We start from the raw sequence: 23,401 nt of genomic DNA, 5'->3' as shown, positions 1-23,401 counted from the left end.
CACTTTGACATGTTGGCAAATTCAAAAAATCCACCAGGAATAAAATTTCACTTCCGAAAAAGAGGATCTGTCCAGGAAAAACCAGATGTATGGCAACCCTACTCATTGTTGTTTTCTGCTAACATAAGTGTTGTAACCTTAGATCAAGTGACAAAGGTTTTTTGTTGCAAATCTCCATTTTGAAGGGAGTTGCCTGTTTAGTCTTTCTCTGAAGACGACAAAGAACAGAAGGATGTAAATGGCTTTCTAAGAGTTGTCTAGCCTTAGGCAGGCTAAGGTAGGCTGGAATGGGGAGGAGAGACACGTTTTGATTTCTGGAGTTATCTTTTGTTTCTAAGATGCTGATCTTGTGTTGGACAGCCAAAGACAATGTATGGATATTTTGAATGTATCTTTGATGTTTATGTTCTGTTTTGAGTAGTCCTGCAAGTACAAGTTAGAATAATATTTTTATGAATCTGGACAATGATTTCTTCCAAAAGGAGGATTCAGTTCTTATGCTTCCAGTCGCTTCAAACGGTGCAATATTACTATCTGCAATACCTGCAACTTCTCTTTTGTGGAAACAGATTTTCATCTTGCAGTGGTTGGTGACAGGTGCCCACTTGCATAAGATAGCTGACTGTAAATATAAAGAGTTTCATGAACCAACCGCATGAGAAGTTGGGTGTCCGTAGTGCCTGGTCAAGAGACCAGATGAATTTTACCATGCACCTCCGATCTGAAATGCAAGAGTAATTAAAATGTGCTTCCATGTGTGGCTGGATGCTACAGATGACTTCTCCCCAGGGCTTCCGCATGTCTCCTTTCAGTTTACAAGTAGGTACCATATGGCTGGTAACAGTTCTCTGTAGTTAACCTTGTGTATTAAACCTTGTGTAACTGCTTATTAATAGGATTGCCTGTAACTTTTCGCAGCTGCAAGAGAAGCAGACTTTCAACATATGTTGCTTTCCTAACCGCTGCATCTCTATGACAATTAAACAAACAAACCAACAGACCCACACCTATTGAATTTTTGCCCTTTCCACAGCTATTAAAGGCACAGAACTTCAATCACGATTAACCGTACTGCCAATGGAGCTTTCGCCCAGGCAGGCAACCAACGCTAAGCTTGAAGTGATGTAACCATGTAATCAGCTATGAACTCTGATTACTTCAACTGCAATTAGGTGCTGCCACATCATCTCACAAATATCTACACAGCATGTTCATTATGTTCACCAGCGTAAGAAATCTCTGGCATATTGTCTGTAGGAGATTTCATAAAACATAGTCATATTTGCCTCCATCACATAAAGACAGCAGAATGACTATGTAATCTCAGGTACCATCAAAGCATTACACACTTCTCGGTATATTTGCTCATTTGCAATTTGTCTCGTGTGTGGGTGGCATATTGAATCTCCTGCCTTCCTTCTCAGAAATTTGGTGATAACTTGGCTATGATAGATGTGGTGTTGATATTAAGTTCACATGGGATGCAGCTCAAGAGAAAACTATTTGTCCACCAGAGCAATTTGCCCAGTGTCTGGTCTTATAGATACCATCCCGTTTTCCCCTATGGTTTCAGATGGGCACCACAATTTAAGAAGGATATTGACAAGCTGGAATGTGTGCAGAGGAGGGAAACCAAGATGATCAAGGGTCTGGAAACTAAGCCTTATGAGGAACGGTTGAATAAGCTGGATATGTTTAGCCTAGAAAAGAAAAGACTAGGAGGAGATTAGATAGCCATCTTCAAATATCTCAAGGGCTGTCACATGGAAGATGGAGCAAGCTTGTTTTCCCCCCTGCTCTGGAGGGTAGGACTCGAACCAATGGCTTCAAGTTACAAGAAAAGAGATTTCGACTAAACATCAGGAATAACTTTCTGACAGTAGAAGCAGTTTAACAGTGAACGGTCTCCCTCAGTAGGTGGTGGACTCTCTTTCTTTGGAGGTATTTACGCACAAAGCTGTATTAGTTGCACTTCTTCCTGTGATGGAATGCTCTCTGCTGTGTCTCGTGTTGCTTTTCATTGCTGCGACTTGTGCCTTTTGTGTTACTTCAGTTGTATGATGTTTTTACGGATGTTGATAGGTGAGCTGTGTTGGGTTTGACGTGAGATAAGCAGAATACAAATTATTTGCAGACATAAAAAAAATAAAACTCTCTGGCTTGTCAAGAGAAGAAAAGAGCTGATGCAAATTCAGTGTCCAGCTTGTCTTGCAACCGGAGTAAAACCAGATCTTACAGCCAAAGGACTGAACGATCCATATAAATCATGGAGATGGCTCCTGTTTGTGATATCAAGCTAATTTATTCATATCAGTCCCCTTTCTTTGCTTGTTCATGATGTTTATCAAACCAAGCCCATGTCTAAGTGTGAATCATGGCAGAGGACAAAATGCTTTATCAAAAGAGATGCCCAAGAATGGTCTGAACTAAGGTTCCTGTTAATCTTCAGTTGAAATACTTTATTGTACAACTTGTATACAGTGAGATTACACGAGCACCCCCCACTCAGCTCTCTTAGTCTTAATTCCCCTTGTTTACTGATGCACACCCACCAAACCCGAAAGTTAGTTGCCCTGTTGTTATATTTTCATTCAGCAGCCTAACAGCCCACGGATATAAGCTGTTCTTTACCCTGTTGGTGCGACTAATCATGCTTCTATATCTTCTGCCTGAGGGCAGGAGATCAAGAAAGTGCCGGCCAGGGTGTGAATCATCCCTGATAACTTTCCTCACTCTCCTGAGGCAATGCTCTTCCACTATTTCATCCAGCAGACTCACAGGACAGCCCATAATATCTTGTGCTGTATTCACCACCTTCTGTAGGCACTTCCTATCAGTTGATGTCAAACCAGCGTACCACACCGTGATGCAGTATGAAAGGACACTTTCTAGTGTTGACCGGTAGAAGGAGATCATCAAATGTTGATTGACATCGTTCTTTCGCAATACTCTGGGGAGATGGAGTCTCTGTTGGACTTTCTTAACTGCCTGGGTTGTATTGATTTTCCAAGTAAGGTCTTCACTGAGATATACTCCAAGGAATTTAAAGGAAGAGACTCTCTCCACACAGCCCTCGCTGATGTACAGCGGGGCTAGTTCTCCTCTCTTCCTCCGAAAGTCCAACACCATCTTCTGCACTAGACTTCAGCCTTTTCATACCCAGAACCCACCTTTAACCCATTCCTTAATTTTTATCATATATCTGTCTGGTGGTAGTGCTGATGCTGCAACTCACATGACCTGGTAGTCTGTCCTGACTCAATCGTTGGTCTAGCGCATTCCTTGAAAGTGTTTGGTGGAATCTGAGTCCCATACCCACAGAGTCTTACCTTTCCACAACAACTTCAAACTTAGGTCTATTGTTTCTAAACTGAAGGGGAGAAAGCAGCAGTACTCACATTGCCCTCACATTCCTGCGCAGACACAGGGAAAGCCTCAAAGACAGTAGGGATATCAGTTTTGTTCCCGAATGAATATGGAACACTGTGAAATTTTAAAGCAAACACAAAGTGCGATTAGTAAGATATTAGTGTGATGAAAACAACACTTCAATACAAGCCGGAGGTTTCTGCCTTTAAAAAACACACCACAAAACTACCCAACCTCAATATGGAGTTGAGTGTGATGCAATTGCAATTATAGTGCAAGGTATCTGAGCTTGCACATAGGACACAGGTGGTGCTGTGGGTTAAATCACAGAGCCTAGGACTTGCCGATCAGAAGGTCGGCGGTTCGAATCCCCGCAACGGGGTGAGCTCCCGTTGCTCAGTCCCTGCTCCTGCCAACCTAGTAGTTCGAAAGCACGTGCAAGTAGATAAATAGGTACCGCTCTGGCGCGAAGGTAAACGGCGTTTCCGTGCACTGCTCTGGTTTGCCAGAAGTGGTTTAGTCATGCTGGCCACATGACCCGGAAGCGGTACGCCGGCTCCCTCAGCCAATAATGTGAGATGAGCGCCACAACCCCAGAGTCAGCCATGACTGGACCTAATGGTCAGGGGTCCCTTTACCTTTACCTTATCTGAGCTTGCAGCCATCCACAACGAGCTATCATTACTATAGGGTGTTATCATGGCAGTTAAACATATATGACTTCTTCACAGAGTTGGAAGGTAAGCTCACTGGCGGCTGCTAGCAATAATAGCAACACTGCCTTTCAGAGACAATGTGTTTCTGACTACCAGATGTTGGGGATTAACAACATGAGATGGATATTGCCGTCACGCCCTGCAGGCGAACCTCCTTGAGGCTTCTGTCTAGCCACTGCCAACAGAGCGGATGCTGAGCTAAATGGACCATTGTTGCAACCCAGCATGCCCCTTTGCAAAGGTACATAGATCCAAATGTTAAACCACAAATCCTATAAAACGGAGGCATCTGATTTAGATTTAATTTAGATTTCTCTTTTTAAAGCGTCTCAAAGAATATAATTTCTAGACAACAGTGCCACCCAGAGGCCAGCAAGTCACAAGTGTACCCCCCAAAAAGTTTATTTGACTAATTATCCTAAACAACAGTGCCACCCAGGGACCAATGACTTACTAGCAGGTTTATATAAGTATATATTAGAAGAAATCTATATGAACTCCGAATAAAGCACAGTAGCCTAGTCTCCATCCTAAGCAGTATGAACTGTAAGCAGCATGCAACTTGCATTGCACAGCAGTGATGCTGGCTGCCAAGGGCTTTGCATTTGAAACATCCATACAAACATTGACAGCATGGCTTGTATCCAAAGTAGCACTCAGCCAGTTGTTGCATTAGCGGGAGGGTTTCTGCTTGTGCAATGGAACTCCTCCCTCTCCTCCCCCTGCACTCACCTAAATCTGTTCCAGAGCTTATTTTGGGAGGATGTGGGGTGCATGTGGGGGGAGGAAGTTCCATTGCACAAGTGTAAATCCTTGTGCCCACGGAACAACTGCATGCTACTGCCCATATGTTGGCAAAAGAAGTAAAGAAATGCAAACGTTTGCAAACGAATGTAAAATGACTAGAATTATAGCGCTTCAAGAGCCATAAATAATAATAATAATAATAATAATAATAATAATAATAATAATAATAATAATAATATATTTATACCCAGCCCATCTGGCTGGTTTCCCCAGCCACTCTGGGTGGCTCCCAAAAGAATGTTAAAAACACAATAAAACATCAAACATTCAAAACCTCCCTAAACGGGTCTGCCTTTTAGATGTCTTCTAAAAGTGAGATAGTTTTTCATTTCCTTGGCATCGGATGGGAGGGCGTTCCACAGGGTGGGCGCCACTACTGAGAAGGCCCTCTGCCTGGTTCCCTGTAACTTTGCTTCTCACAGTGAGGAAACCGCCAGAAGGCCCTCAGAGCTGGACCTCAGTGTCCAAACTGAACGATGGGGGTGGACATGCTCCTTCAGATCGATGCAGACCTTTTCCTGTTACATATTTTCCTAAAGGTGTTGTAACCTGGCCTCACACTGGGCTGCAATCCGAACCAAGTACACTTAGTCGAAGTTCTAGTCCCATTGAACTGGATGAAACTGACTTCCAAGTGGACATGTACAGGATTGAGCAACAATGGGTCTACGAAACACCTCCCCGACCACACTTTTTTTAACAACATCCAACCCATTAAAAATAATTATATTTTATTAAGGTGATTTCAGTTAAAAGAAATAAAGTGATACAGAAAAAAGAAGGAAAAGTGAGAGAGAAATAACAACAAAGATACATCTAAAAACTAAAATATACACACACAAAAAGCAATATATATTACCATACATTCTTGTATAAATTGGTTGTTGTTTTTTTGTCCGAGTGCTTATGTAAATGCTAATAGCCTACTACAATTTGTATAAACTCATTCCAAATGTTATTGTATTTATCCATACAGAGCATAGCTGTCAACCTTTCCCTTTTCTTGAGAGGAATCCTATTCAGAATAAGGGAATTTCCCTTAAAAAAAGGGAAACGTTGACAGCTATGATACAGAGTCTGTGCCTGTAGGCAATCCGTACATAAATTGCCAGTGATATCATATCATCAGTCCAGGGGATCATATCTTTATTTTTCCAATTCCTCAACACCCAACCCTATAAACAGGTAGCGGGGAATCCCACAAAGTCACTGGACCATACTTAGAAATGTAAGTGTTGGAAGGGACCCAATAAGACTTTCTAGTCTGACCCCCTGCAAGGCAGAAATCTCAACTCAAGCCTCCAGGCCATCTAACCTCTGCTTTAAAAACCTCCAAGGAAGGAGACTCCACCACTTTCCCAGGGAGTCACGTGAAGGATTGCAGCCCGAGACTTATAAACACCTGGATGGCTCAGTTGGTGAGGGTGTGGTGCTGATAACGCCAAGGTCGCAGGTTTGATCCCCGTATGGGACAGCTGCATATTTGGGTTGGACTAGATGATCATCAGGGTCCCTTCCAACTCCACGATTCTATGAAACTGTTATCTGGATTTGCCACTGATCAGCGTGGGCGTAGCCAAGTGGAGGCAGCTGCCCCCCAAACAAAAAACTGAGGTTCTGCTCCCCCTAACAAAGATTCTGGCTATGCCATGCCCACCCAGATATGCTGGTTTTTTAAAAACACAGATAGTTTCTCATCATATTTATGAGAAACCTCCTGACTCCTTTCCCGCTTTCCACACCGCTCTTTTTTATTTCATTAATAGTAATTTTTAATAGTTTTCAGTTACAATCCAATAACACCCTCATTTTAACAATACCAATTTATAATACAATTATTCAGTGCTTTTTTTCTGGGGGGTCGCATACCCTTAAACAGTTTGTGAATCTAAGCTTGGCCTCGTTGAGGGGCAGTATTTCAATATGAGTAGGAAAATGAGAGCACCCTTAAACATTTTTTTAAGAAAAAAGCACTGCAATTATTAATACCAATCGTTCGAATACCGAATTATAATTCTTCTTCTTTTTATTTTAAACCCCTTTTCACTCCACAACAGGAAGGGAACCTACCCCAAACGATGCTGACATAAAAACCTTACTCATGTGCCAAGTTGGAAAAACGAAATTTTTTTTAGTGTGTTTTATCCCCCACCCTCTCGTCTTTCCCCACTGCATACCACATTGCCTTACAATGAACATAACCAAAAGACTACTTATTACTATGATGATGATGCCTCCTATGCCCGGAGGTCTGAACCAGAAAAGAAAGAGAGAGAGAGAGAGAGAGAGAGAGAGAGAGAGAGAGAGAGAGAGAGAGAGAGAGAGAGAGAGAGATTGCACGTTCCTTTGTCATTCATAAAAATCATTTAAAAAAGCCCACAGAGCTGAAGCGGACTCGAAAGCAGCCAGTTTGTCCTCCTAAACCATAGAGGCTGAGTTGCAGAGCGGCACCCGGAAGAAGCGCGCCGGAAGGGACGTGCACGCGCGTTGTTGTTTCGCTCGCGTCCGTCGTGAGGAGAGACGCGAGGGGCGGCGAAGCTGTGCTGCGCGCGTGGGTTTGGGCGCCGAGACGTCCCTTCCGCGGAGCCCCGGTGCGCGCGATCCAAGGGGAAGCGATGGCGCAGGCGCTGAACCTCAACAACGAGGTGAGCGGAGGGGGAAGGCGCCCGGCGGGTTGAGGCTGACCGGTCGGGGAAATGCACGCGCGGGGTGGGCCGCGTAACGGCGCCCTCGCCCAAGGGAGTCGAGGGCGGGAGCTCTGCTGAGTGAGGATAAGGGCCCTCCCAAAACACGCCGCCTTCTGAGGGAGTCCTTGCGCGGGGTTCGACTGGATGACCCTTGGGGAACCCTTCCAGCTCCGTGAAGCTCATCCCACCACTGGGCAGGAGATGTCGAATTACAGATTTATGCGTGGGACCTTAAACTATTGGCTTCGGCCGAATTTAAATCCCACAGGTCTACTACCCTTAGTAAAATAGAAAATAAAAGGTAAAAGACGTCTGGATGGTTAGGTTCAGTCACAAGCAATAATAATAATAATAATAATAATAATAATAATAATAATAATTTATTTATACCCCGCCCTCCCCAGCCAAGACCGGGCTCAGGGCGGCTAGCAACCAATAATAAAAACAAGTTGATTAAAATACAGTTTAAAAAACAAGATTAATATACTATGGGGTTGCAGTGCTCATCTCGCTTTTCAGGGTGATGAGTGTTGCACCCCATAGCCCATGGGTAGGCAAACTAAGGCCCGGGGGCCGGATCCGGCCCAGTCGTCTTCTAAATCCGGCCCACGGATGGTCCAGGAGTCAGCCTGTTTTTACATGAGTAGAATGTGTGCTTTTATTTAAAATGCATCTCTGGGTTATTTGTGGGGCATAGGAATTCATTCATTTCCCCCCCAAAAAATATAGTCCGGCCCCCCACAAGGTCTGAGGGACAGTGGACCGCCCCCCTGCTGAAAAAGTTTGCTGACCCCTGATAGCCGAATTCAGCTGGACTTTACCATCCAGGGGTCCTTTACCTTTTTTACCTTTACCCTTATAGTATGTATTTTTCTGTTTTTATATTGTAAACTGCCCTGGGATCTAAGGTAAAGGTAAAGGACCCCTGGATGGTTAAGTCCAGTCAAAGGCGACAATGGGGTTGCGGCACTCATTTCGCTTTCAGCCCAAGGGAGCCGGTGTTTGTCCACAGGCAGCTTTCCGGGTCATGTGGCCAGCATGACTAAACCACTTCTGGCACAACGGAACACTGTGACGGAAACCAGAGCGCACGGAAACGCCGTTTACCTTCCCACCGCAGTGATACCTATTTATCTACTTTCAAACTGCTAGGTTGGCAGGATCTGGGACAGAGCAATGGGAGCTCACTGCCACCAGGATTCGAACCGCTGACCTTCCTGATCAGCAAGCACAAGAGGCTCAGTGGTTTAGACCGCAGTGCCACCTGCTCCACTACTCTTAGTATCACAAGATTGTCACGAGAGCACTTGGACTAAAATGGTCAGCCCAAAGCTTTGCATTTCTGGTTTATCACTGCAACAGTTATTAACACTGGGCTTCGGTAAAGCAAATAATTAAATCAGACAGCGCCAATAGGACATCGAGCGACAGAGTAATTTGGCCACCATAAGGAGATTTTGTCCATGGTATGGTTATTTGCCACACAGCCGTTTTGGCCCGTTGGCACCCTATCTGCAAAATGTAATAATTCCAAAATACAGACATGCTTTCAATTACGCAAGATTGAATATACTGTACTGCCCTTGGCTGTTCTTGAGAATCAGTTTCAAAAAATCCCACTGGAAAAACGTTTATTTCCATGTGGAGATGGCAGTATTGAGTCAGGGCTCATGTGCACTCTGTATAAAGATTTGAGGAGTGAGGTGATTACCCCTCTACTATTGTCCATGCTGGGTCACTCAGCCATTGCTACTGTGTCCTTTCTTCTAGCTGGTCAAGACAATCAGGTGACAGCAAAAACTACAGTTTTTTTAGCAGGGGCAATTAGAATAAGATCCATTATTTTATTGTTGTTGTAAACCTCCAGAATGTATTTTGTATAGTTAAGTTTTTACCTCTAGCTTCAGTTCATTTAATTTTATTGCTATGGCTAGTGGCTGAGACAAATAAACATTCTTCTTCTTCAGGAGCTCTGCCTTGGCTGTTTTGGCTTTGTAGTGCTGCTGCAAAACTCTTGAGCTCGCTCAGTGTCTATTGCCCTGCAAATATAGAGTTGGAAGGGATCTGGCGGGTCATCTAGTCCAACACCTTGGACAATGCAAGGATCTCTTTTGCCCAACATGGGGCACTAACCCACGAACCTAAGAGTCTCCTGTTCTGCTGTCTGAGCTATCCCACACAACATTTCCCAGGTGCCTTTTCTTCCTCTTAGAACAGCTGCAGCCCCATGTCTCTTCATGTTTACCCTGCTAAGTGCACCAGTTAAGGGTGCAGTGAATTGCAGTATTGACTTTCCCTCTCACACCCGCCGAAGGGCCACTGTGTTAGGTCACATCCACAGCATACATTTAAAGCACTTTTCTAACACTGTCGTGGCTACCCGCAAAGAAGCCCGGGAACTGTAGTTTCTTAAGGGTGCTGACCTCACAGTCCTACTATTGCCAGCACCTTTAACAAACTATAGAGTTCTCCATGGCTGTTAAACTGGTATAAGAGCACTTTAAGTCTGCGGTGTGGGTATGGTCTTAGTCTTTTACAGCAAAAACAACCGAGTGTCTTGTCACACCTGAAAAAAACAATCAAATTTATTATAGCATACCTTTTTTGCAGCTTTTCAAAATGCATGTTTATATTGATTAAATGACATGTGGTCCGCAAAAGTTTACATTTAATACTCCTTATGTTGACCCAACATTTGGTTGAGACATTAACTTTGCCTTTCCTCCATTTCTGTGCCTTTCTTTTCTCCTCCTTCCTTTCTTTCACACAAACCTGTCTTCATTATCTTCTTTTCATAGTTTTGTGTTTCACGTTCTCCCACATCCTCTCTTTCCCTGTTTCATAGTGTTGCTGTGCATTTTTTGTGCAGAAGTAAAAGAGCAATCCAGCTCCCTTCCCTGGGCGGCTCTGCTGAAAACATGAGTGGGCAGGCACTTCTGCCAGTGGTGGCCTTCCTGGTGGCAGCCAGCACAAGCCCGCAAAACAGGGAATTGCGGGAGTAGAGAAGGTGTGGAACTGGGCCTGATAAGGATTTGCTGGTTCAGCTACTGGTTGGGTCTCTATGCTGCACCAGCACGGATTGAGTGCAGTGAAAAGTGGAAGTTTGTGGCCATAAGTGGTAGGGCTGCAGACAAGTTGTTCTGCACTGCTGCTTCTGCTTGGGAGTTAGACTTGCTCCCTAAGGCTTACAAAATACTTAAGGACACCGATTGTTAAGGAGAAAGTTGGATTTCCTCATACATGTGCATCTCTTTTGTGATTGCATGGAACAGCATCATGTCCTTGACACCTGAAGAAGTAGGTCAATTTCTAAGACTGTAAATGATGAACTGCTCTGTCCTCTGGTGTCCCACTGTAGATCCAGTTAGATCCCTTGACATTCAATTCTTATGCTTCTCTTATTTGACAACTTCCAGTGGGATCACTTTGTCAGTCTGTTACACCAGAAAACAAAGCAGGCGAAGTAAACTCTAGTTCATAGAAGCTTATTCCATAATAATTTACTTAGGCTTTAAGGTATCACAGGATGCCTTCTTCTCTTTCATTGGGTGTTTGATATATTGGATACTTGCACCAAGTTTACCCTTGCTATCTTCTATGCTTTTTTAATGCTAGTTTTAATTGTTTGATAGTTGTCATGCTTTATTCTGATTTTAGTTGGGCTTTGTGTTTTTGTTTTTTGCTGTTTTTATTGTGAATTGTATATTCTATTTTAGATTTAGATCTGACACACTTGCAAGTGTTAAAAAATACAAGAAGTGGTAGAAAATGTTTGAGGTTACAAAAGGGATAATATGTTCCAGCAATACATTTAATTTTGTGGTTGTTTGAATATCAGACTTTGAATTTAACAGTGGTTTATACTTGATCATGCAGCACCACGGCTGCAGTTTGTTGTGAGTTCCCTTCTTTTCATATCCATGCAAAGCACTTTTGCATTGGAGATAGCTGTTATTGGGTAAGAACTGCATGAGTGTCTGTTGCTGACTAGGAATCGGGAGTAGGGACAAATACGTATTATTTTATTCAATTTCTAAATTGCCTTTCATAATCAGTTACGTTCCCAGGGCTGTTTACAAAACCAACGTCAAATTATTAAAACAATGACGTTCAACCAACAGTTATATTTTATTCAGAACAGCAGGACATCACTCATAATCCCTTCTCAAATTAGCTCCCCCAAAAGATCTGGGTAAAGAGGTAAGTCACCAGCTGGGTGCCAATAATGATGTCACCAGTCATACCTCCAAATGAAGTTTCATAGACAAGATGCCAACACAGAGAAGGCCCTATCTCATGCCATTGTCACATGAGCAGAGTTAAGAACAATGTGTCCTGCAGATCTTAATGTACAGGCAGGATATTATAGGAATATGTAACTACAAGTGAAGAAGCAATGGTGCTGTATGTGTTTGAATATTATTGGTCTCATTCAAGTCTCTGAACCATTGGGAAAAGAAAAATAACCTGTTCATACATTGGTATGAAGCAGTCTTTATCTAAGGTTAGTGTTGGAGCAGGGAATGATCCCGATTTGCAATTATGCTTGCAATCTGGAAACAGCCTTTTCCCGGTGACCTAAACAATCAGCGATGCATCGTTAATTTGTATAATAGAATTTTGTTTCTTCCCGTCATGACTTTTTGGCAGAGAATAATCTAAAAGAAAAAATTAAGATGAAATGGTCACATATTTAAAAATATACTCGTAAAATAGCTTCATGTGCAAATTATACTTGAAAATGTTGCTAGGTGGCAGCACAAAATAAGTAATAAGCTCCTCTTAACCCCCACCCCTGCACTGCTTGTACAAGTTCTCTTGCAAATGTGCTTAATTTACAGTCTGATTAATTTAAAGGCTTAAATATATGTAGGGTTCCAAACAGAATTGTGAGATGTATTCTTTTAGGGCAGAATCTCCTGGCCCTTCATTGTTTACGTATACACTTTTAATGGCACTTGGGCATTTGGGGTGAAACTTCAGGACTTCGTTCTGCTTTCCTATAGATGGAGCATAGCAAAGCCCTCTCACCTATTTTGCGAGGAATTTGCTCTAGTGGAATAAATACTACCACTTTGTTTCTCCCATTGCATCTATTATGTTTAAGACCACATAACACCAGTCCTGAAGGACCTGCAGTGGCTCCCAGTACGTTTCTGAGCACAATTCAAAGTATTGGTGCTGACCTTTAAAGCCCCAAACGGCCTTGGCCCAGTATACTTGAAGGAGCGTCTCCACCCCTATCGTCCAGCCCGGACACTCAGGTCCAGTGCTGAGGGCCTTCTGGCAGTTCCCTCCCTGTGAGAAGTGGGGTTGCAGGGAACCAGGCAGAGGGCCTTCTCGGTAGTGGTGGATCGCCCTCCCACCAGATGTCAAGGAAATAAACAACTATCTGACTTTTAGAAGACATCTGAAGGCAGCCCTGTTTAGGGAAGTTTTTAATGCAGGGGTAGGCAACCTAAGGCCTGGGGGCCAGATGCGGCCCATTTGCCTTCTCGATCTGGCCCGCAGACAGTCTGGGAATCAGCATGCTTTTACATGAGTAGAATATGTGCTTTTATTTAAAATGCATCTATGGGTTATTAGTGGGGCATTATTTTTTTCAAAATATAGTCCGGCCCACCACATGGTCTGAGGGACGGGGGACCGGCCCATGACTGAAAAAGGTTGCTGACCCCTGTTTTAATGTTTGATATTGTCGCTTTTTTATTATTAATATTCTGTTGGGAACTCACCTGATGGGCGGGGTATAAGTAATAAATTATTATTATTACTATTATTATTATTATTATTGTGAATCAAGTGGAATTGTAAGCTAGGTGAATCAAAACAATTTGTGTATATTGTTCAGTGGGGCTTACACTCTTGGAAATATATTTGGGACACTATCCATTGGTCTAGTTTACATGTGCATAAGCAGGAAGGTTTACACGTCACACAAAATTATAGCTTTGTGAGGCATGCATTAGCAGGAACAAAGTATTGATAACTTTAAATTTGCGTCCTCTCTTCTCCTCTTCCTTCCTTGCAGCTGCAACAAGTTCTACAGCAGTTTTCCCCCCTGCTTTCCCTGAATCCTGGATTGTCATGTTATCCAGACCAAGGATCATACTTTATAACAAACTTTGGTAGGTTTTAAATCAAGCCAATGTCCAAATGTGGTTTCTGAAGCTCACTTGTTTAACTTAAGAGTTTGATAGAAAGCACGATCCTTGGTCTGGACAACACACGAAGTTGATTTGGTAATGGAAAGCAAAACTTAAAAGCTACCCAACTTGTCCGCCCAGCTGCAGGGAGGAGAAGTGGGAATGATGGTGGTTTCTTCCTGCTCATGCACATCTCAGAATACCATTTCTAGGCCATAGAAATCAAATCTTGAAAGCAGGTTTAGAACTGAAAGGTCATTTCCTAGCCCTTATGGGTTGTAGCTTGCAAAAGAGGTCTGGAACTACGATGGCCAAAATACTCACAGATCTGAAGTATAGAATGAAAGAGTAACAGAAACCCGGATTTCACGAAACTTTGAAGTGCTATAAAATTAAAACCGTTTGAGATAGAGGGGAAATATTTAAGGGGGTTTCTTTCAACCATAAGGGAAGGGTGTACACCAAGTTTCATCAAAACCCAAGACGGTGGGTGGCATGACCACGTTGAACTGACGTGGAATGACCTGGAGAGTAGCTGGCCAAAAGCTTCACACACACACACACACACACACTTCCCTCTGCCCAGAAATAGGCTGATTTTTCCCCTTTACAGTGGTGCCCCGCAAGACGAAAAACTCGCTAGACGAAAGAGTTTTCCGTTTTTTGAGTCGTTCCGCAAGATGAATTTCCCTATGGGCTTGCTTCGCAAGACAAAATGTCTTGCGAGTTCTTGCAAGTTTCCTTTTTCTTAAAGCCGCTAAGCCGTTAATAGCCACTAAGCCGCTAATAGCCGTGCTTCGCAAGACGAAAAAACCGCAAGACGAAGAGACTCGTGGAACGGATTAATTTCGTCTTGCGAGGCACCACTGTAATTTCTAAGGATAAGAATGATGAGCTAAATTTAGACTATTATAGTAAGTTGATAATTCTACACATCTACCAAGTATCTGCTTCATAGAACTTTGTCAGTGTTTGCTAGAAGGCATTGGCAGACTGTATTCAATTCAATTTAGTCTTTTTGTCCAAAGGCATGAATGTGTAGATTGTTAAGAAACAAACCATTCTTAGGTTGCCCTAAGCCTTTCTTCATCCTTTGAGAATACGTGTAACAAGTTTGTCTCTTGTTTAAAATAGTTTAATATTTTCTAGCAAGTTCTTTAGTAAGAATTTCCTGTGATGGATTGAGTTCTGCTGAAAAAAACCCTCTTGACATTCTTTCAGACCATGTCAGTGTTCTCAGCAACCATTCCGATAGAGCTTATGAAATTTCCAAGCTCAGCTTCTGAGATAGAATTTAGAAGAAGATTTTCCCCCTAGGATCTCTTCCAGCAGCTATTATTCAAGTTTTGAGTTGCCACATCATCAGTTGCAGAACATTAAAGGCATACTGTGACCAGCAGATTCAGGCACATTTGCTTGCAGCAGATTATGAAGAAATTAAAAATGCAAAAGCAGCCTGCGTACTTGTTGCAAACTGAGCAGTATTAAATGAATATAGATGAAAATGAGATTTTGCCTCCCCCTTCCGCTCAGAGTGGTTTGTGTGAAGTGCATTTGGTTGGGCCACGTAGGCTAGTTAGAGGTTGCCAGAAATAAAACATGTGGCTGCTTACTTGAGCTGGTGCGTAATAAAAAAATTGCAAGCTCAGTCATGGGAGCTTGCTGTAGACTATATTTAAAGGAGCTGTAGCATAGCTGTGATGAAAACACTGACTGGTTAACTGGTAAAGCTACAGGTGTCTAAAAGAGATATTAATTGTACCAGGTGACTTTTAATCAGAACTGATCATATTAGTTATTGCACATGACATCCCTTCATTTTCAGTCATTGAACTGTTGAACACATCATTCATTTTTCTTTGTAATTGGGATGAGGCTGTTTTTTGTGTGTCTAAACTCTGAATGTCATTCCTAAACCTGAACAATCGCATTGTGTATAACTGAAACTCTGATGCGTACAATTCAATTTAATTTGGTGTTTTTCCAGTATACGAAGGGAAGATGCAGGGTTCCTCCCCCCCAGTCCACTTCTCAGTCTCTCTTCTGATTCAGTGACCCCTACTGCATGCAACACATCACAAAAGAGACCCTCCTGAACCTCCTTAGTAGAAATATGGCAACTTTTGCCTGCTTTCTCCTCGCCAGGCTCTGCAGTTTGTTTCATTTGTTTTTTCATGGTTCCCTGCTCCAGTTCTGCTGGCGAAGGTTTTGCAGTATATGGTGGTTAGAATTCTTTTTGTTTAACTTTCTGGTCCTGTCAAAAACAAGAGAGACACAAACCACAGCTTACACTCTCTTGGTGTAAACACTAATTTGAACCACTGAGCTTATGTATCTTGGGAGCTGTGACCCTGAGCCACAAGGATCTCTTCTTTCGGCTTAAATGGAGCTACATGCTCAGTAGGTGATCATCAGTTGTGTCCTACTTGGCTGTGCTTTTCTTTAATCCAGAGTAAATATTGACCACAGTCCCAACCATGACACTCTGCACATGTCTAGAGACCCCCTTGCCACTTACTGTTCCCAGGCTCCACAAGTAAATTGGGGCATTAAATGGGACATTCTGCCCATCACTATACTTCCCCAGCTCTGTATCCATCTCTCCATCCCCCCCCCCCCCCGGGCAACTCACCATAAACTAACAAGGAAAAGGAATAAATTAGTTTGGAATTCTCTGCCATGCATTTGTCTGATTGTCCTTTTCTTTAGAAACACTTTCCTGTTTGGTTTAGGTTGCCCTGGGGAAGATAAAACAACTAAAATTCTAATTATCATGATGATGATGATAACAACTTGACCTCATTCATTGCTCTCTCAGCACCACACTCTCTACCCATGTACAGTGTGGGGATAATCATGCCAGCATGCATATCTTTTTATGTTTGGAGCATTTGAAATGTGCCATTTAAATGCCTTCTTTACATGAAGCTAGTTTAACCAGGCCTTTGGCTTATTAATATTCTACAGCCTTTTGTGTTTGCAGGTGGGTGGTTACTATTTTGTTGCTTCCATTTTGACTATTTATTTGTGCCTTAAAGGGCAGTATATAAATCAAACAAACATACATGTGGGAATGTTGTAATAATATGTAATTTATCATTTGAAAAGAATGTGAAGTGTGACATTGGTTCTTGGTATCTTTCTTCAATGTTCCTTCCACATTAACAGGGATTTTGTCAGTCTTCAAGATATTTTTGAACAAGTTGGCAAACAGTGCTGTTGATAGTACCAGCTAGGTTCACAAGTAAAAACTTTTGATTTTTGTGACTTGGCAAATAAGATTTAACATCCAGGTCATTCCATTCCCGTTTTATATTTCCTGTCATTTTAGGAGTGTCAGCTGTTACAAGTTTTGGTTATGAGACCATGTATTTGGCATAAGAAAAAACATTATTTCTTGCAGCAACTCCATGATAGATGGTGGAAAATAGGTGGCCAGTATTAAGTATGCAAGGAATGCCAATTGCCAGAAATGGTTGGGAGGAATAATGGTGAACACTACCCTAGAATGAGGTATAACTGCAGTTGTGAACACATGTATGCCACGCTGCAAGAGTCATTATCGAACTTATGGATGATGGATATTTCCTTCCCAGTCTTGGTTTCTTTTTGACATTTAAAGAGAGTACAGAGTGGAGAACAAGTGGATGTGGAGAGGAGGTGCTTGAAACCTTTCTGATCATTACAGTATTTATTGATTCAGATGGGGGAAAGCTACATAGAGGAAAGGGTTGCAGGGGATAAGCTGTGGTGGGAACAGGTGTAATTCTACTTTGTATATCAGAGCCAAGCACCAAACTGGAAATCCTTTGTTGGGCACTGATATTTAGTTACAATCTTAGTTCTTTTTTTCTTTTTCTTATTTTTTTAAAGAAAGCAACCACAGCAGGTAATGGATTAGTATCCATACCAAATTAGTTGCACTTAAATTCCCTTTGCAGTCATTGGGACAAATTGCTCATTACTTAAGTCAAATTGATTTCAGTTCATTAACTTTTTGCTCTACAGTTTTCTAGTGCATTTCTTTTTGTCTGTAGCTTTCTCTCACTGTGATGATTATGCTAATTTGTAAGTGATTATACTCACTTCCATATTATAATCCAAATAAGTTTAGCTAAGTGAAGCAATTTAGTCTATATTTGGTCTTTGTATTCCATCCAAATTGGATTGGTGGCTTATCATATTTGAATTAAGGCAAGCCATGAGAATAAAGCAAAGAAGAATCCAACAAGTTTGAAAGGGAACTTATAGGTTACTGCCAGTTTAAGAGAACTGTGGCCATAGCATGTGTGTTCTATATAAAGCTTGCTACAGCTGTTTTCATGTCAGTTAAGGAGGCCTGAAAAAGGGGCTAGAATCTAAAATTCAGAAAACATCATTCTCTTAGAACTGACCATTCATAAATCTTCATTTTATTTATTTATTTATTTGCAAAATGATTTAATCTGCTAAAATATATCTACTACTCATTTAAGTGTAGGTATTCCTTTGTATATAATTTTAAGTTTGCAATTCCTACAATTGTGGCAGCAGTTTGAGGGGGCACTGCTGCCAAGTTTATCTGTGTACATTTCTTTACTCAACACTCTCTTCATGCAGGAATGTTGAACAGTAGAAGAAATATTGTTTTACAAAAATTCCACAAAGTAGACAGACATTTTGTAAGGAAATACTCCTCACCTCCTTCTTAGTTTTTAAAGCATTTTTTTCCGATTGAAGGAGGGAAATCTGCTTGTAATTGAAATCACACACCCGCATCCATCTCGTACCCTAATTTATGTCACAAGTCACTGGTTATTAGTCTCTGTTTTCTAATGGTTCCACAGACCAACTTGAAAAGCAGGTGCAAAATTTGATGCTTGCTTGAGTAGCAGTTGCTCTGGGGGCAAGCAGGTGAGTGGCTGCATCTGTCTTTCATCACCACCACCACCTTTCAACATGAAAAAGCATATTGCTGTCAAAAGATGTGTCTGGCATCATCAAAACTCTCCCTAGGGGCCAGTGAAGCCAAGGATGCTGGCAAGACAAAGCTGTTTTAAGACTGAAGATTGCTATCAGTCTCAAGGCAAAGTGTCTGCCAGTTGCAATTTGCAAGATGCTTAAGGAAGAGTGCATAATACTGGGTACAGTGCTCTTAACAAGATTGCCCAGGTAAGGATGTCCAGGGGGGAGAGGAAGGGAGTGGGGCTTAGCCTGGGGGAACAACGCAGGGCAACTTGAGTGAGAGATAAGTTTTACTTTACCTGATGCCAGATCACTTATTTATTTCACCAGTTTATCTTGCTCTACAGCCAAAAAACAAAAAAAAACCCAGCCCACCCCATTGTTGTTTAGTCGTTTCGTTTCGTGACCCCATGGACCAGAGCATGCCAGGCACTCCTGTCTTCTGCTGCCTCCCTCAAACTCATGCTGGTAGCTTCGAGAACACTGTCCAACCATCTCGTCCTCTGTCGTCCCCTTCTCCCATTCCTATAGTGGTTTACAAATTGTCATTGAGAAGCTAGTCCCAACCCTCAGGCTCACAACATAGGAGCCACAACATGAAAGGAGAATGGACAGGAGGGGAGTAGGAAAAATGGGCTCAGGCACTAATTCTTAGTTACAGAGATCTTGTGGTGAATTGCAGGAATGGAAAAATTCAAAGAGGAAGACAAAATTTGCCAGTCTTACGAGAAGCCACTCTCACATCCTGATGCAAAGGCTGTTAAGGGGCGAATTTACACTGTGATTGCTGATCGTAGCCACTGCCATGTGCAAAATTAAGCTTTGTGCATGACGTTGAAGACGCTTGAAAAAGTGACCTTGGCCAACAACATTCAGCAGTTGGATGGTCACCGAGTGCTGATGTCTTGTGGGCTCAGTGGTCATATGCCTTGAAACGAACAGAATTGAGGTGCGATAGGAATGGTGTCCCACTGAATGGCTTCCAAGTTAACATTGTTAGAATCTGCATTTTAGAACCTGCATTTTAAGTTGTTTTATAGATGTATATTCTAAGATGTATATATCTAAGTGATTTAATAGTGTCCTTTGGCTTTTACTATAAATTCAGTGTCAGTTTTTCTTGACTCTTTTTTACTACTTGGGTGTTCAAGAACAGAATGTAGCTCTCATCCTAACACAGGTTGGTGTTAATGTTTTCATACTTTGACCTACCCACGGTGATACGCTTTAAGCTATAGATTTGTACTGTTCATGAGAGCTCTTTCCCCTTTTGGTCAGACTTTCCTATGAATGTTCTTAAATTCTTGGCTGTGGGTTCGCTTAGGTTGGACCCCTTCTCTCTCTTCAGATTTAAAGCAAGCCCCCAAAGTAGCCAAGCATAACATTTTATTCTAATGCAATACATCTTTCCAATATTTGCCACCCCTTACAAGGTCTTTACAATGTATAATCTTTGGCAGTGATCCAGCGAGTCCTTTTAATACACCCTCTTAGCATTCCATCACCCTCCGCAATCTCTAAAGCATGCCTTAAACTTCTCTGCAGTTTGTTAGTTGACTAGGCTCTGCTAGATTTTTTTCTTTCTTAAACTCGCTGCACCACAGTTGTCATGAGTGGATTAATCAGATGCTTGGGATTCCATTGGGTGTAGGAAAGGAAGCAAGGAAGTTTGATTAACATTCTCAAGTAAGTTGAATCTGTAAGCCTTCTCAAAGTCGGGTTTATTTTGGCTGCATGGGAAAACATGATTACAGTTGAGTAATTACGTGAGAGTCAAATGAAGTGATATTTGAAAATGACGCAAGAATGACCTACACTTGTGAATTTGCTAGAGGAGGCATGGTGGACACATGGACCGCAAAAGTGCTGCCATTCCAATTTCCAAGTTTAGAACATGAATCCCCATTTCCTTTTTCTTCATTCTCATCTGGCTCTAATCCAGTTCAAACCTTACCTTGCATGATGCTGCCCTTCCTCTTCCCTCCCCCTGCGATTCTCTGAAATTGCTATGTTAACCATCTTTAAGTATCTTCAGTTCCAAGCACGGATTTCCCAACCATCTGCTACATATTTCCCCATACCCAGGTCAGTATCGTGCATTGTTAAGAAAATAACATTTACATTAGAAATATTAATGTTTACATTTCAAAGCACTGCGGTCTGCGCAGACATCCCAAGCCAATGTGTTCCCACCATGTGCACAGTTGATCTCTATTTGCTTTTGCACTTTACCAGCCCCCTTGGATGAATGGGTCCTGGCTTTTGCCCCAAACCACACAACAAAGGAAATTGCATGTAAGTGAAGAAGTAAACACTTGTTATATCAGCCTAGTGATACAGACTCAGTAGCTAGGAAAGCGCTCTTACAAAGGCAGAAGAGCAGCAACGAAAAATTCAGTCCGACAGCAAAGGCCAAGGTTACTGGCAAGAGCTCCAAGACTTCAGGGGAGCTGCTATGTTGTTTCAGTAAATTTCCCCGCCTCTCTGCCAAGCTTTTAAGCAGGGAGAAGAGGCAGATGAGTAATGAAGTCCATAGACAATTACCGTATTTTTCCGTGTATTGGACAAGGTTTTTTGACTCAAAGATTACGTCAAAAAACGGGGGTTGTCCAATACACAGATAGTGGCATAGGGGGAGAAGCGGTGTGCCGCCAGCCAGCTCATTGGTGAGAGCGCAAATCCCCCGATGCCGCTGCGTGTGGCGGGCGCTCCCTGGATCGTTTCCCGCACAGTGGCACCAGAGGAGGTTGTGCTCCTGGGAGCGCAACTTGCCCCAATGCCGCTGCACGTGGGAAATGATCTAAAGAGTGTATCTTGCCCGCAGCTGCATGGGGGGAGAGGCTCAACAACTTTGGGCCATCTCCTCTCATTTCCCTAAAATGGAGTCCCCCAATACAGTATTTCCAGGACTCTGAGGGCAATGGTAGGATCTGCCGAAGCTGGTTGGTTTGCCAGACACGTTCTAGTCCCTTCACATTTTCTGTCCGGCCACCAGACACCCTAGCCGTTGCATGTAAGGTTATGTATTGCACAAAAAGGCCAGCTGTTCAGCTGTCACAGCATCGCTGACATGCCTGAGCTCACAGTGATTCAGGAGGCATATACATGCGTGGTTAACAGTAGGTAAGCCCTCTCGCATAGAAAAGGGAGAGTCTTTGGCTCCTTTCCCTTCTGCTATTTCCTGCAGTTTGGTGAGCACAAATAGGTCTTGCAGTTACAGAATCATACAATTGTATTCATACAATTTTCACTGTATTCATGCTGCTAACCCAGAAGTGGCTTCAGCTGACACCCCACCGAAGCCAGTGAAATGCTCTTTGAGCCAGTCTTTGGCATCTAAATGCAAGGTCAGATCTAATAGCTCTGTCAGGCTGTGCGAAATCCCAGTAATTTAGTAAACTGCTCTTCCAGAGAACTCTGCCTCCATCTTGTCTGGATTGGGTGTCACTTTATTACCTTTTCTCTCATTGCTGATCCAAACACGTGTTCAGAAGATTAATACCCTGATTAAAAAGGAAAATGTAGATGTTGGAAGCTTATTGGTTGAAATAAGCTTGCTGGAGACATGGGACAGCAGCTGATTTTTCCACATTATACTGATTTGGATTAATGTGCCAAATCAGTATAAGATAACATGTCCATATGTTCTTACGCCACAGGGTGTGTCCTCTTTCTTGCATTCATGGCCAGCAGTTAGTTGACCTTTGGTTAAATGGGTTCCTAAAAATATACTATGTCTCCACACATAGTCCTGGAAAGAATAAATTAAATATTGGATAGGAAGTTAAAAATATATGTTTGAGTACGTAATGATCTGCTGTGATTCTCTAAATTGTGGGCCTTGCCTGTGCCTGGTTGTTGTTGTTTTTATTATAGCTTGTGAACTTTTCATCTATATCAGCTAACGTATCCATGGAAGTAGGTGGGTTTGCCGTCAGTTTGCCAGATCTGTGACAGGCAAGGATGGAACCTGTGCAGCTATTACTGCTAGGGAGAATGTATTAACAGCTGCAGACATGTCAAAATCCAAGGCACGGTCCCTTGTTGGGGAGCAATGTTGTAGTGACAAGTCAGATGTACAAGTCTGAGCACCTGATTCCTTAGGAGAACGTTGGAAATCTGGTGGGAACAGGTTGGATGGGCAGGTACAGGATAGAAGATGGGCCTTGTTTGGCCCTGAAGTTTTGGCAGAGAAACATTTATACAGGGTGGCCAAAAACAACTGATGGGAACCCCACGTTTAGTTTGAGTACTTGTTACTTATAAACTCCATTTCCATATCCGTACTTAAAAGAGTGGCCTAGCGAGTTCCGATTAAAATGTTTTTATTTTTTACATCAGAGTTTATTTTAAGTTGTGTGCGCTGAGCCTTTTTCCTTATAAACACTATCAGGGATAATATTTATGGACAATCACTTGCTATTACAGGCATCGTTTATTTAAATTTTGACTCTGCAGAAGTGTTTTTGCAAGCCAGTGCTTCCTGTTTGCACGGTAGTAAGATGGAACCGTAGCATGACATGGTCACTCTGGCCAAATTTCTAATTCCTGACCCAATTGGTTTCAGATATGCAAACACTTTTACCTTGCAGTAAACTGTTTTTAAAGGGTTTTAGTTTTGGTATCATTTTACATCAATATTTGTTCCACATGGGGTGCATTTTCCCAGAGGGAGGCTGTCTTTTTGGAGACTGTCACAAGGAAAAAGAAAACAAGCCTTGCAAATTATCTT

At 42.4% G+C, this 23,401-nt stretch overlaps 1 protein-coding gene across 2 annotated transcripts in view; it reads left to right on the top strand.

The window, feature by feature from the left end:
• Positions 1-7,358: 7,358 nt before the first annotated feature.
• The window catches only part of SRFBP1 (serum response factor binding protein 1), a 44,385-nt gene continuing 28,342 nt past the window's right edge, over positions 7,359-23,401 (top strand). Inside the window, exon 1 of one of the 2 annotated variants that reach the window (XM_083464607.1) lies at positions 7,359-7,537. In XM_083464607.1, the coding sequence (XP_083320733.1) occupies positions 7,508-7,537 (30 nt within the window). In that variant the 5' untranslated portion in view covers positions 7,359-7,507. Of the gene's footprint in view, positions 7,538-7,657; positions 7,881-23,401 lie in introns of those variants that run through there. The other variant, XM_083464608.1, reaches the window with a different exon arrangement.

This window comes from Podarcis liolepis (assembly GCF_965112155.1).
Source record: "Podarcis liolepis genome assembly, chromosome: 11".
Taxonomy (NCBI): Eukaryota; Metazoa; Chordata; class Lepidosauria; order Squamata; family Lacertidae; genus Podarcis; species Podarcis liolepis.
The sequence above is the reverse complement of the archived record's forward strand: the minus strand, read 5'-3'. Positions and strand labels throughout refer to the sequence as shown.